This window comes from Choristoneura fumiferana, chromosome 10 (assembly GCF_025370935.1).
Source record: "Choristoneura fumiferana chromosome 10, NRCan_CFum_1, whole genome shotgun sequence".
NCBI lineage: Eukaryota > Metazoa > Arthropoda > Insecta > Lepidoptera > Tortricidae > Choristoneura > Choristoneura fumiferana.
The window spans coordinates 530,820-545,862 of NC_133481.1; the positions used below are offsets into that span (position 1 = coordinate 530,820).

Consider the following 15,043-nt stretch of genomic DNA (forward strand, 5'->3'; position numbering starts at 1 on the left):
CTATTTGGTCGCAGTGGTCTTTCCATGCTTTCCTTTTGCTTTTCTCACAGCTTTATTGTATTCTGTGAGCTTTTTTGCATAGGTCTCAAAGTTTTTTGAAGCCTTTGCATCATTGAAGATCGCCCTGGTTTCTTTCCTGAGTCTCGCGATATCAGGGTTCCACCATGGGACTTTCTTTGCCCCAGTCTTTTTTTCCGGGCAGTTATTAGTCCAAGCATTATTGATGGCTCGGACTATGTTGTCCGCTTCAAACTCGATGTCTATTATAGAATTGAGCTTACCTTTAGGGTCACCTAGTTCCACTTTTAGATCTTTCTTAAAAGACAACCAGTCCGTGTTCCTAGGGTTCCTTTTAAGCACAGTTTTTATTGGTTCGTTAATTCTGTACCTAAAGCATATATACCTGTGATCCGATAAAGTTGTTTCATTGGATACATGCCATTTCGTAATGTTCCTACATATATTGTTAGTAGCCAACGTCACATCAATAACCTCACCTCTTTTTGCGTTAACAAATGTTGGGTCATTGCCTTTATTCATAATTTGTAAAGAAGAGCTCACCAGAAAATCCAGTAACTTCTCTCCTCTTTTGTTGACGTCCGAGCTCCCCCAGATGACATGGTGAGCATTAGCGTCACAGCCAATAATTAGGCCGGTGTTCGCCTTGCTGCTGTTCTCGACAAGACTCCGGAGTAGTGGTGTGATCGGGTCCGTCGCTTCATAGGGAAGGTAGGCAGATGAGAAAATAAGGGCCTTACCTTCCCCCCTCCCTAGGATCTTGATGGTTGTAAGATCCCTGGAACAGAAAGCATTCAAGGGCATGGCATTGATGCCGTTTCTGACATATATGCACGTCCTCATATCGTTATTTTCGGAACAGGAGTGAAATAATATGCCTCCCGTTCCGCCTAAGCCTCTTATTTCTCCTTTATATACATAAGGTTCTTGTATCAAGGCGATATCGAATTGCTCACTTTTTAACTGTTTTGCTAAAATTGCAGTAGCAGCCTTATTGTGTTGTAAATTAATTTGTACGCACCTTAGACCATCCATGTTGGGCCTCTTAATTTTTCTTGGGCATGCTGAGGTCAGCAGCCCTTTCCTGCGGCTCCTCTTGAGATGCAGGGGATGTGGGTCCGTCCAGATATAGCTCTGACAGAGCGCGCAGATCAGCCAGGGAAATCTGAGACGAGGTCACAGAAGATCCCCGACCCCACGCACCCCGTCAGCCCCACTGTCCGACCCCACATCCTCTACCTCCATCACCACCGCCGCCCCCACCTCAGCTTCGCCTGGGACCGCCTGGGCACCAACCGAGTGTATCTCGGCTACACCAGAACTAGCCTCGGTGTCACCGGGAGCCACTTTGGCATCACCGGGAGCTTCCTTGGCGTGCTCAGGGTTCACCTCAACACCATCGGCAGCAGCACCAGCTATCCCAGGGTTAGCTTTGGCTTTGCCGCGAGCAGTACTCTGATCGTCGCCACCCCCTCCAAGCGTCTTCTCCGCGTCATCCAGAAGCTTGAAGGAGCTGACGTCGATCCCAGAGTGTAGACAGTAGCCGGCTTCCTTAATGACTTCAGCCGACTCCCGGTCCATCAATATGATGCGCCGGGCGCTGGCTTCCGCCACTATGGTGTCAACCACTTTCCACTGCTCCGTATGCAGCCTCGGGTCCACTTGACATATAGCGATAGAGCTGAAAATGTTGAGCTTTATATCACTGAAAAAAAAACCTCTTCAATTTTGGCAAAAACATTGTTTTTTTTTTTCATTCACTCCAAGTTAAGTATTTTATTTGTACCACTACCAAGACTGCTACTAAATGAGATGAAATCAGGTTCCAAGACCAAGATCATTCCTGCAAGCAGCCATCTTGACGCTGCTGCTCGCTCGACGCGGCGACTTGACGCTACTTTTTTGAGTCGCAAGAAATTCAAAAACACATTAAAAATGGGGACACGTGACGTACAGTCGCTGCAAACGAGCGACTGCATGTGGCCGCACCTTGAAAAAATCCCCTAGACTACGTCACGAAAAGTTATCTCTGATGCAGTCCGGAATATACTACAACAAGACTACTACTGACTTGATTTGACAATTTATTAATTAATTAATTTATATTTTGACAAAAATGTTGCGTAGTCTGCAACCGTTGAAATATATATTTTTGCATTTCTTATTTGTACGTATTTTTGTATCTATAGGAATTTGAAAAAGATACAGTCAACATCATAAATAAGTCATCACTTTTGTACCTTGTCACTTTGACGTCATGTTTGAAAAGCCATGTATACGAATTTGTGTAACAACTGAATTACAGAAAATATCACTTATTTATGACGTTGACTGTACCTGGTGTTTCGTACTAAACGAATTTAGGTATGACGATTTTTTCGGCATACATTGGAAATAGTTGGTCAAAAAAATATTGGCTTTGAATAAAACTAAACATTTGTAAAAAAAACATTATTAATTTTATTAGCAAGTTATATGTATAGACAAAAACAAATAATGTAAAAATAAAACAATTATTCTCTTATTCTATACATTTTCTTTGTTCTGTGTCGATATTGTGGAAACCTCAGGTACGTCCTTGGGTATTTACAGGTATAATGTGTAACAAAAATACAATTACATAAAGACAATTGATATGTGTTTAAAACTATTGTTAAAATCCATGAATGCGAAAGTATAGTGCATTTACATATTTAATCAAAACAGCGTGTTACAGATCGAATAGTTTCTATTGTTACATTGCACTTGCACATTTTACATCATAAACAACTCATTACAAAAAAAGTTATTTTTGAGCAAACTTTTCAGTACCTAGCCAACAGGAATGTTAAATAAATACTAACAGTCTTCAGTCTTAAATACGATATATTATTATTGCCTCCGATGCAAATTATAGTAAAATAGTCACTTTTGCTTGGCACTAGTTGACTTAATTGTAAATAGAGGCCTCAAAGGGTTATGATTATTATTATTCCATTATTATCACATAGCTTACCCTATCGTCAGCGGAAGACCACGGGCAAATTTATTCAAGCCCCTAAACTAGTTTACAGTATATTTCACATCTCTTAAACTTAGTTTTTCTTTCTTAATTCTGGACATCATACCTGATCTTTACTTAAAATTAATTAAATAACCTCTGGTCTTTATCAGCTGCCAGCACGCTTTGTTTATAAAATAGTAATATTTAATGCATAATGAATGGTAATGAAATGACGAATTCATTGGAGTTACATTATGAGAGTGTTTAAAAACTGTCATTCTTCGGTAATGAGGGTTTTTTGACAGCTGAAATATCGCTAGATGGCGTCAGTGTCGTGAGGTTCGTTTGACGTTACAGCCTTGCTTGCGATTGGTGCATTTAATTATTTAACCAATCACAAACGTAACACAAACGCCAACTTGCTTATCACCAAGGAGCGCAATTTCTTATAGCAAAAATCAAACATCAAAGGGATTGAACATAAGTTTTATCGACTGTTCCAGTTATCGATGTTATCGAATCGACTCTTCGCTTGTTATCGCCTTTAACATTATTCAAGCGACTTTCATTTCCATATTAAAATAAAATAAATCGCGTCAACGTCACATATTATGACATTTATGTCGCTTGAGTTTTTCTCAGTCATTCCCGTGTTATTAAAATGGTTAATCCTAAAAGAAAAACGATTCACAAATGAATAAAAAAACATCCCTTACTTATTTACAGTGAAGATTCTTCAACGATATACTGCTCTAAATGTAAAGTTAATTTGAAGCAGCTCAAGCTCTTTATATTTTAATTGTAACTAACTTAAAAAGTGCTATTTTAAAAGTACCTACTATTTTCTGTTTTATTAAGAGCTGAAATATTTATCGATAGTCGATAAAACTACTTATGTTCAATTCCTTTGACGTTTTATTTTTGCTATGAAAAATTCCGCTCCTTGCTTATCACAGAAACCTTGATTATGTGTGCGGGAAGTGACGTTGGATAGAAATGGCTCACTGTCACGGAAACATTGTACAAGGTTACGTACGCACTATGCAGTTAGCCGCGTGGTTTGATTTTAGCGTGCCGTTTGAAGAGGGACGGCGGCGCACTAAAACCGTGCAGCTACCGCATAGTACGCACGTAGCCTTATCGAGTTCCCAATCTGCACTGGGCCCGCGAGAGAACCACGGCCCAAGCCCTCTCATTCTGAGAGGAGGCCTGTGCTCTGCAGCGGAACGTATACAGGATGGCTCAGTATAGGAAAGTTTCAAACTATACATACGAAGATCTGCTGTTAGGAACCTCATCGATTTAAATAACAAGAAAAATTGCATTCATACATTTAAAAAAAACTTGTACTCAACTCGGACGTTTTGAAAATAAAACTTACATTTTTAAAGAATATGAAAACAATGCATTTTATTCATTCTAGATATCGCGTTTCTTGGTAACATTTATTGCTTATGACCTACACTATCGATATCCAAATAGAAATAATGTAAGTTTTTTTCAAAACGACCTGGTTCGATTCCCGTACTGAGAACAAGTGTTTTTTTAATGTTTGAATGCAGTTTTTCCTGTTACTAAAATCAATGACATGGTTCCTAAGAACAGATCTTCGTATGTCATATAGTTTCAGACTTTCCCATACTGAACGATCTAAATAAGCCACCCTGTATACATAGGCTGGGAAGATGATGAACTTTATGAGTGAATGGCAGGGATTTTACGGAGCTCCGATTCCGTTTCCGTTAAGTCGGAACTTCCGTTTGATATTAAACATCCGTTTCGGTTCCGGTTCTTTTACTTTTGAAACGGAAGTTATACCGGATGTCAATGGTTAGCGCGGCAACTGGACATGAGCGGCGTACATCAAACACAGAGAGAGGGCTAATCATGTAACGTTTCTGACACTCGCGACCAGGTCTACTAAACCTGAGGGTCTATTCCGTAATGTTTCTGACACTCGCGATAGTCACGATCACAATCAAATGTCAGTTTTTACAAAAACGGACACGGGCGGGCGGGTGATTCTACCCGGGCGCGAGGCGGCAGCGCGCGCGTCAGAAGAGCGCGTTTGCCGGCAGCACGGACACAGCCGGGCGCGTCTCGCTGCTGTGCCACGCCACCACGGTGCCGTCTGCGTAGCACCCGAACAGCACCTCGCTGTCCGCGCTGTACGTCAGGCTGGAACACAAAACAATTGGAGTCAGGGTGTCACATTCCAAAAGCTTACAATAGCGATCTCGCTGCACTAGTTGTAGAGGTGACGCCACAGAATAAAAAAAACTGGCCAAGAGCGTGTCAGACACGCCCGAAATAGGGTTCCGTAGCCATTACGAAAAAATTAAGTAATATTTTTCTAAGGATTTCGTATTCTGTATGGAATATTCCAAGTTTAGGTATATTTTGTTCCTTAGGCTGCTATTTACTCTTAAACTACTAATAATTCTCAAGAAAACTTAATCCTGATCCTGGGACGGGGGAAGGACGCTCGATTTAAATGAAAATTTGCACTTTAAAGTTGAATATTTTGCGAATGAATCACTGAATCAAAAAGTCACCCCTAATGGTTTTAAAAGACCTATCCTACGATACCACACACTACAAGGTTGGATGAGAAAAAAAAATCACCCCCACTTTACGTCTATGGGAGGTAGTCTCAAAAAAATTTTTTTTTGAATTTTTTATTGTACCATTTTGTCGGCATAGTTTACATATATATTCGTGCAAAATTACAACTTTCTAGCATTGACAGTCCCTGAACAAAGCCGCGGACGGACAGACAGACAGACAGATAGACATGGCGAAACTATAAAAAGCTCAAAGTAAAAAAGCGTGTGCGAAAATGCAGTCGGCGCCCAGCGTTTTCATTCTGCTTTAGACACCTGTAACTGAATTAATTAATTAAAAACTTTTTTTTACAATTGTTCATCAGAAGCTCCGTTTCCACCAGAAATGTGTTTAAATGAAGCGTTTTCATTGGTTCATGAAAACTACATTCGTCGCTCATCTTTGGTAGAAACGCAGACTTATACGCTGTAAACTAAGTCAACCTTAAGCACCCGTCAGACCCTGGAGCACCTAGTTTCGGTTAGAATGTTCCGACAGTTTTCCATATGTCACGGGTATGACGCTACCACCATAAGGTTGGCCGTTACCTGACGACGGCGACCGGCTTGGCGGGCTTAGCGTGCGCGGGCGGCACGGTGGCCAGCGGGCACAGGTCCCAGGCGCTGTAGAGCCGCACGGCGCCGCTGGCAGCCCGCACTGCCCCACGTGGCCGTTACCTGACGACGGCGACCGGCTTGGCGGGCTTAGCGTGCGCGGGCGGCACGGTGACCAGCGGGCACAGGTCCCAGGCGCTGTACAGCCGCACGGCCCGCTGGCAGCCCGCACTGCCCCACGTGGCCGTTACCTGACGACGGCGACCGGCTTGGCGGGCTTAGCGTGCGCGGGCGGCACGGTGGCCAGCGGGCACAGGTCCCAGGCGCTGTAGAGCCGCACGGCGCCGCTGGCAGCCCGCACTGCCCCACGTGGCCGTTACCTGACGACGGCGACCGGCTTGGCGGGCTTAGCGTGCGCGGGCGGCACGGTGGCCAGCGGGCACAGGTCCCAGGCGCTGTAGAGCCGCACGGCGCCGCTGGCAGCCCGCACTGCCCACGTGGCCGTTACCTGACGACGGCGACCGGCTTGGCGGGCTTAGCGTGCGCGGGCGGCACGGTGACCAGCGGGCACAGGTCCCAGGCGCTGTACAGCCGCACGGCCCGCTGGCAGCCCGCACTGCCCCACGTGGCCGTTACCTGACGACGGCGACCGGCTTGGCGGGCTTAGCGTGCGCGGGCGGCACGGTGGCCAGCGGGCACAGGTCCCAGGCGCTGTACAGCCGCACGGCGCCGCTGGCAGCCCGCACTGCCCCACGTGGCCGTTACCTGACGACGGCGACCGGCTTGGCGGGCTTAGCGTGCGCGGGCGGCACGGTGGCCAGCGGGCACAGGTCCCAGGCGCTGTACAGCCGCACGGCGCCGCTGGCAGCCCGCACTGCCCCACGTGGCCGTTACCTGACGACGGCGACCGGCTTGGCGGGCTTAGCGTGCGCGGGCGGCACGGTGGCCAGCGGGCACAGGTCCCAGGCGCTGTACAGCCGCACGGCGCCGCTGGCAGCCCGCACTGCCCCACGTGGCCGTTACCTGACGACGGCGACCGGCTTGGCGGGCTTAGCGTGCGCGGGCGGCACGGTGGCCAGCGGGCACAGGTCCCAGGCGCTGTACAGCCGCACGGCGCCGCTGCGCAGTCCGCACGCCACCACGTTGACGCTCACGCCCTCCGGCGCGTTCGAGTAGCACACGCTCGTCACGCGCTCCGCCACCTTCACGCTGCCTGCGCACCAAATAACAAACGTAGACGTAAGCAAAAATAGTAGTTTATGCGATTAGCCAAATATGTGGCCAATCCATTTTTTAGCAACTTCCCGTCAAGTGAATATGTCGCTAAAGTCGAAACAGTGACAGACACGGTGTTATTATCTTTATTGTTTAATATCATGCAAACCATAGTCAATATTAGGGTGGTACACCACATATTTGATTGATGGTACTTACAACAATTAAAAAAAATGTGTTTTTTAAATTTGAACCTCATTACTTCATTTTCATTAGTAAGTTTCAGAGGACAAGCATGGGCCTGGGATTCGGACGAGGCGTGAGAGCCTGAACCTGGTAGACAAATACACCCCCAAATACTTGTCACCAAAGGGAGCAAAACAGTGTACTGAGACAGTTACGAGCGCAACATGGTTCCTCAAAACAACAGAGCAACACGAAATCCTCGATATGCTAACAGTCGAGGAAGAAATCGCTTCTTATGGTGATAAATACAAAGGAAGACTACAAAAGCATCCAAACCTACTTGCGGGGCAACTAACAATACCAGAACTTACTTGTCGTCTAAAAAAGAGACGAGATATCTTTGATCATGATGGTCAGATCAGAACATAAACTGACCACAAAAATATAAAGGGCTGTACTCCGCTGGGAGTATCTCCCTATTCATACGCCACTGACATGACATCTGCTTATAGCCCTTAGGGCTGATCGCATGATTTGATTTTATATAAAAAAAAAAGTAAGTTTCAGAGATTACCTCCAACAATCAACTACATAAAATTTACCCATTTATAATACGTTTTAGTGTAGATAATTTTGCTATATCCTATTTTAAAATTTATTATAGTTTCAGCTGACTGTCAAATTTTTTCATCATACTTGCTCGTAAACAGTATCTAAACATGCAGGCTACCTTGGTTGCAACCCCCCAAATAAAATCCTCGACCTTAATGTGCTTGTCATGAAACCCGTGGTTGGTAAATGAGTCATTGCCCGTACTAATTTTCTAGTCATGAAGCCCAAAGTCGGTAAATGAGTTTGTTACTGCATGGCGTTCAGCAGCGCGCGGAGCTGGCGCTGCCAAGAGCGCAGTTAACGGTATCGGCAATTTTTGTAAAAATATTAGTTTTTCTTTTACAAATATACAACTTTACTCGCAAATGTGATGAAAAACATTGTATGTCGCACGGGCGGCACTGGAATTACGAACATCGACTCATTAAAGCCCTCAGGCTTCGACTTCGGGCTTCTAATAGACTCTCGTTCGTAATTCCTTATTTACCGCCCTTAAGACACAATGTAGTATTACGGCACTCACCGACAAACCTCGCGTTGACCGTGTGCACCCGTACGAGCGACTTGTAGTTCTCGGCGTCTTTCTCATAGGAGTCGTCGTCGTCGGGCGAGGCGGTCGCGGGCGCGGTCTTGGTCGCGGTCGCGGGCGCGTCGGTCGCGGTCGCGGGCGCCGTCACGTCGTGCACGGACGCCACGTCGCAGAGCGTCTCGCTGATGGTCACGTGCGTCACCGGCAGCATGTCGCGGTTGGGCAGGGTGCGGATGTACGTCAATCTGTACAGCGGCGGATCATGTAGTATACTCGTACGAGAGTTGAACTGAATGATTACACACACAGCTACAACATGTCGTGTAATGACAGCAGGAATTTGACATTTACTCATTCATTTCATTCATTCCCCTTTTGTGCCATCAGTCCTTTTTGGAGCTGTGTGTGTAATCATTCACTTCAACTCTCGTGGTGTACTATCTATACTAGTATTTGAAAGAAAACAAAGAGGGTACATGACACGAAACTAAAAAGTACCTACAGAATTATTTGGGAGACGTAAGCAGGACCAATCCTACCGGACTCAATTAGTTAAGTCCACAATGTTTGAAACAAAAAGTATTACATAAATGTTTTACTAAGTGCATGGTCATTGTTCAATTAAAAGTGTGTAGGGTTTCAGTTAATTAATTAATTTTTTTTATTGATCTGTGGTGTAATGCCAAACTGCTGGGCAAGGCCTCTCCCTTTAATTTCCAATTCGCCATGTATGCACAATCTTCCATTAACTGGTCAATAAATCTCGAGTCGCAAGGGCTACAGCGTCCTGGTTGCGGGTATCCAAGCTTACTTGTTCAAGTCCCAGAGCACGATCTTGCCGTCGGCGCTGGCGGTGACGAGCAGGCCGGCGGGCACGCAGGCGTGCAGGCCGCTGATGGGCGCGCTGTGCGCGTGCAGGGCGCGCGCGCGCGGCGCAGCGGCCGCCCGCCCCCGCCCCCGCCCCCGCCCCCCGCGCCGCGCCGCCCCACCAGCGCCAGCACGCGGCCCGACGCGTGCCCCACCACCACCGGGCACGACCACGAGCTGCACGACGACGCCACCGCCGTTATCTGCGCCACCGAACACACAACGTTATTGACGCTTCGGACCAATTCAAAAACTGACAATGAGGGCTATCGTTTTTTGTCTCACTAGATGGCGCACTGTTGCGTGAGGTTTTTAAGTATGGCTTTCAAAGTCTGTTATTACGGGCGTGAAGACAAAGTTTAGATTAAAATCATTTTTAATACACCTTAAAACCGTACCATAAAAATATCGAGCATGCCACGGTATTGCATAGTCCCCGTTTTGTTCGGAAAAAAGGGAGGACAAAGGTTTCTGAAAGACAAAACTGTCTCAAAACACAGACATTCGTTGGCCCGGAACGCATATTTGCCATAATTAATTTCAGGTAATGCAATATATTCGCAAAATTATTCTAATTATAAATAAACCAGCGTAGCTCATCCAAAAACTATGACATTTGACATTTCGGAGACCTCACGCTACACTAGCGCCTCTAGCGGCGAATTCATACGCGATAGCCCTCATTGGTTTGATAATAAAGCTGCGCGTCCACTGCCTCGCAATCGGAGCGTACGCATCGTACGGAACGGACGGATTTGTCGCTTTGTATGGCTTTCTATGGTACTGCGTGCACTGGATCGGCATTTGCTGCGCTATTTGAATAAAAAGTATTTCATATTTTTTATCAAAAGTTAACTGTACTTAATATTCAATTTTTTATAGGGAACTATAGGTCTATTTATATAAAACGAATTCCTAGCTTTAGCTAAAATATAAAATTATTGTGTAAGGCTGTTTGTTTCTAAATAATAATAATAAAAAGTAACGCTTTCGAACTACGATTCAGTTTTCTCCATTCTAGTGTTTTGAACTAGGTATTAAAAAAAATCAAACGAGTCGGGTTAGTTTAGAGCTAGTTGTAGTGGTGTGAAGCTACCTGGTCGAGCGGCGGCACGCGCAGCACGGGCTCCAGCGGCCCGTCGCGGCGCCGCCTCAGCCGCAGCACGCCGTCCGAGTGCCCCCACGACAGCAGCGCCAGCCCCGTCGCGCCGCCGCCCGCGCTCGTCTCGCCTGCCAACACAAACAACCCTCTATACAAAAGCACCGCCTTGACCAACGGCGGTACGACGGCTAAATTTTCTTGGCATGGAGGCTCTTTAATAATTTGACATCTCATTAACATAAACATTTATCAATGAGCTGTCAATTTAATATTGTTCGATATTCATTAAAAATTACATCAAATCTGTTTGAAAAAAAAATTAACACTAGTCATGTTGTGAGAATTTGCAGAACAAAAGTAGCATGGGCCCGCACTAGTGTAATAAGTGTACTGACCGGGCGCGGGCAGCACGCACAGAGCGCAGTGCGCGGGCGCGGCGGCGGCGGCGGCGGGCGCGCGCTCGGGCAGCGCCACCACGCTGGCGGCGGGCAGCGCGCGGCGCAGCGCCACGCGCGGGGCGGGCTGCGCGGGGGACCCGCAGTAGCGGCCCCAGCGGGCGCCCGCCACGCCCGCCCACACGCTCGGCTGCAACACCACAATATTTTAGAAAACACTCGAAAAGGTGCAAATGTAATAAAGTGAAAGTACTGAGAGCATCTTATAAAAGCTGAACAAAGGCCTCCCCCTAGAACAGCACAAGTGAACGACAACTCGTCATTGTGCGCGCGCGCAGCACGGGGCACTGACCTGCGGGGCCTGCGCGGGCGCGAGGTCGGGCGCGCGGTGCGGGTGCGGCGCGCGCAGCAGCTGGCGCGGCGCCTGCCCGTACGTGCGCACCATGGCGGCCGCCGCCGTTCGTTCCACTTCGTCCTCCATGCGCTCCGGGTCGAACCCGTAGTACGTCTGCACATACCAACACCAAACTACTAATGAGGGCTATCGTTTTTTGTCTCACTAGATGGCGCACTGTTGCGTGAGGTTTTTAAGTATGGCTTTCAAAGTCTGTTATTACGGGCGTGAAAACAAAGTTTAGATTTAAATCATATTTAATACACCTTAAAACCGTACCATAAAAATATCGAGCATGCCACAGTGTTGCATAGTCCCCGTTTTGTTCGGAAAAAAGGGTGGACAAAGGTTTTGCGAAAGACAAAACTGTCTCAAAACACAGACATTCATTGCCCCGGAACGCATATTTGCCATAATTAATTTCAGATATTGCAAAATATTCACAAAATTATTCTAATTATAAATAAACCCGCGTAGCTCACCCAAAAACTATGAGATTTGACATTTCGGAGACCTCACGCTACACTAGCGCCTCTAGCGGCGAATTCATTTGCGATAGCCCTCATTAAGCAGGGGGGCCACTTTAAAACCGTCTCATTTTTTTTTAAATTCTACTCTTCTATATATTTTATAGAACGAATATAAAAATAGATCTCAAATACTGGGGCTATAAATCAAACCCGTCGCTGCGCGACAAGTTTCGAGAGTATAACGGAAGTTACATATCCCCTCAGCGATGGAAATCACATACACAATTAAAATAAATGACTGTGCATTAGAAATACAACTAATTGAAATTTTATAGAAGGTCCTAAGCTTCCATCTCTCCTCCTATTTTCTAAGACCTACAGATTGAAATCGATACGCTAAAATGCAATTCAAAATGTATCACACGTCATAAAAACCCACCGAGCCGAGTTAGCAAGAAGAATTTGCTTGGTCCACAAGCAATCTATAGCATTACCGATCAGAACGTTCTGGCCGATCGGCGTGTGTGATAATGAATATGGATTTTGTTTTGTTCTGAAAGAACTATGATTGGCTTTTTGGAGTCTTTTTGTATTTTTTATATTTCAATTCCAAATTTGTTACTTTTACGATGATGTAGGGGTTTTAGCACGCAGCACGGATTGCTGAGGACCTGGGTTCGATTCCCAGCGCTGGTCTCTTTTCTGGTTTTTCTGTGCATCCATGTCTCAGTTTGTATTTCCTAAAAGAACTGTTGGGTCTCCGGCCAGCCTTCCGCCGCTATTGAATAAGTATGTGGTAAATGTACTGACGCAGTGCGGGAAGACGTTGACGGCGTCGATGGCGGGCTGGCCGGTCTGCTTGTAGCCGAAGACCAGGTCGATCCAGTGCGGCAGGCGCTCCGTGACGAGCGGCGCCTCGAGCGCCTGCCGGTGCACCAGCGTGAACAGCCGCGCGTCCGCCGCCCACGGCGGCAGCTCCACGGCGTCCACCGCCGCGCCGCACTGCCGCACGCCCAGGTTCAGACCTGCGCACGACACATAAGCCTTACAACAGCTTCTTCCAAACCATAGATACAGCAACACAGAGGCGGCAGACTAGACGCCAACGGGCAGCGGAGCGGTGAGCATGTTCTTTGTTCATAGCGCGGCCAAGACGCGCCACACGGTGTTTACTTCGCTCATATGTAATGCTATGAACAGAGAAGACGCCTGCTCCCCTGTCTGCTGGTGTATAGTTCGCGGCCTAGATAGTAGGCTACAGAAAAAAACTTCACCAAATGCACAAATACGTAGGTTAACCCTGAGTAGTAGAGGGTCGTGTGATCTGAATTGCCACTATTTTAATAGAACGCTAAATATAGATAACTTAATCTTTATTTAACATTATATTAAAACTTTGTCAAAAATAGTTTAATATACTTTCCCTCCATGTGGCATAGTCTTTGGACGCCCTGTATACACAGATCGTAACCGTAAGAGCTTACGGAGTGGTTCTCTGTAAGTTTGTTGACTTTATGAAATTTTAAATTAACCTAAATATTATTCTAAATATTATTATTAAACTCACCCTCTGTGTTGTGGAACAGTTCAGGCAGATAGAACAGCTCGGGGATGAGCTCTTTGACGTCGGTGGGCGAGTCGTTGGTGATGAGCCGCCACGTGGTCGCCAGCGAGTGGAACGTGCGGTCCGGCATGTCGAAGTTGTTGTCTGCGACACAAACACTTACTGAAGCTGGCTCCACACGGTGCAGTACCACTAACATGAGTTTACAGTGACCGTACTCGATAGCGACGGCGTTAATTATTTGTAGAGGCGCTGTACAATTCTCCATACAAATAATTTACGCCGTCGCTATCGACCACGGTCACTGTAAACTCATGGTAGTGGTACAGACTTGCGCTGCGCAGACTGTTGCACGGACAAAAGTATGTGCGATTCACATCGTCCACACGATACAGACATGTTGTTCAGTAGTTGTTCTTTTAAACCTCGTGGTGTGCGGAAGTTTGCAATGGCAGATAAAATTTAATCGTTCATTTTTATAAAAACAAAGCAAACTGTGAATTAATTAACCAAAGTTGTCGTAAGTTGACCCAAACAAGTCTGAACATGCGTCCATACAGTGCAGTAGTCGGCGCAAACACGCATGTCTGCGCAGACTTTTTGATGCCAGATACAAAAATGCACAGATGTCGTTACAGACTTGAGACTTCACGTCTAGACGTCCCATTTGCACCGACTTAAGTCTGGAGAGACACGCTGCGCAGACTAAAGTCTGTGCCGTGTGGACCCACCTTAAAACACCTTCTTGGAGTAACAACCACTATTTTAAACATGGATTAGAAAAAACAATACGAAATGTCTAAAGTCCCGGTTTGTAGGTAACCAGTATTGCTGGAAATGCATGTGGCATTTGTACACACTTTGAAATATTTAAAACGTGGATTACAAAAATAAGAGGAAATATCAAAAGTGTCTGTACCTACCGGAACCAGTGGCGTCAGAAATGCTCACATGCATTCATACACATTTTGGAGTCTTGGCGATTATTGGTCGTAGTCTCTATTCCAAAAACTAATAACTTCTGTGCCGGCAGAATAACTAGAACTTTACGAGAACGCTGATTCTGATTCATGGAGATTCTATGCATATTGTAACAGGTACTTAAATGAAAATTGCATACAACATGCCGCCGGCGCCAACTAGCGTGGGATACAATCCATAAGTGTAAATCAAATAAGAGCGGTTTCGTTACTGTCAAATTTTGGACGTGAAATGAATAGAATACAATAGAATTAATTTATTTGGTGGTTAAACTTCGCAACATTTCCAAGTCAAATTTATTTTTAACCCCCGACGCAAAAAGAGCGGTGTGTGTGTGTGTGTGTGTGTGTGTGTGTGTGTGTGTGTGTGTGTGTGTGTGTGTGTGGGGTGTGTGTGTGTGTGTGTGTGTGTGTGTGGTGTGTCTGTCTGTGTGTTTGTCTGCGGCACCGTAGCTCTTAAACGGGTGGACCGATTTTAATGCGATTTTTTTTTCATTTGAAAGCAGATTTTCTAGCGATGGTTCTTAGACATGTTGTATCAAAATCGTTTCAGCCGTTTTTGAGATATTG

General features: G+C 46.0%; 2 protein-coding genes across 2 annotated transcripts in view; both read right to left on the minus strand.

Moving 5' to 3' along the window:
• LOC141431709 (uncharacterized) lies at positions 1-1,203 on the minus strand. The gene is made up of 2 exons (XM_074092889.1): positions 1,040-1,203; positions 1-796 (listed from the first exon to the last, which is right to left on the minus strand). The coding sequence occupies exons 1-2, from the start codon at positions 1,051-1,053 to the stop codon at positions 1-3; spliced, it is 810 nt and encodes a 269-aa protein (XP_073948990.1). The 5' UTR covers positions 1,054-1,203.
• Positions 1,204-2,459: 1,256 nt separating this feature from the next.
• mv (lysosomal-trafficking regulator mauve) overlaps positions 2,460-15,043 on the minus strand; it is a 56,741-nt gene continuing 44,157 nt past the window's right edge. The window contains exons 47-56 of the mRNA XM_074092890.1: positions 13,497-13,637; positions 12,740-12,954; positions 11,418-11,573; positions 11,066-11,255; positions 10,665-10,798; positions 10,353-10,380; positions 9,513-9,771; positions 8,696-8,946; positions 7,183-7,372; positions 2,460-5,179 (exon numbers count right to left, since the gene is read on the minus strand). Coding sequence (XP_073948991.1) covers positions 5,056-5,179; positions 7,183-7,372; positions 8,696-8,946; positions 9,513-9,771; positions 10,353-10,380; positions 10,665-10,798; positions 11,066-11,255; positions 11,418-11,573; positions 12,740-12,954; positions 13,497-13,637 — 1,688 coding nt within the window. The 3' untranslated portion in view covers positions 2,460-5,055. The remainder of the gene's footprint in view (positions 5,180-7,182; positions 7,373-8,695; positions 8,947-9,512; positions 9,772-10,352; positions 10,381-10,664; positions 10,799-11,065; positions 11,256-11,417; positions 11,574-12,739; positions 12,955-13,496; positions 13,638-15,043) is intronic.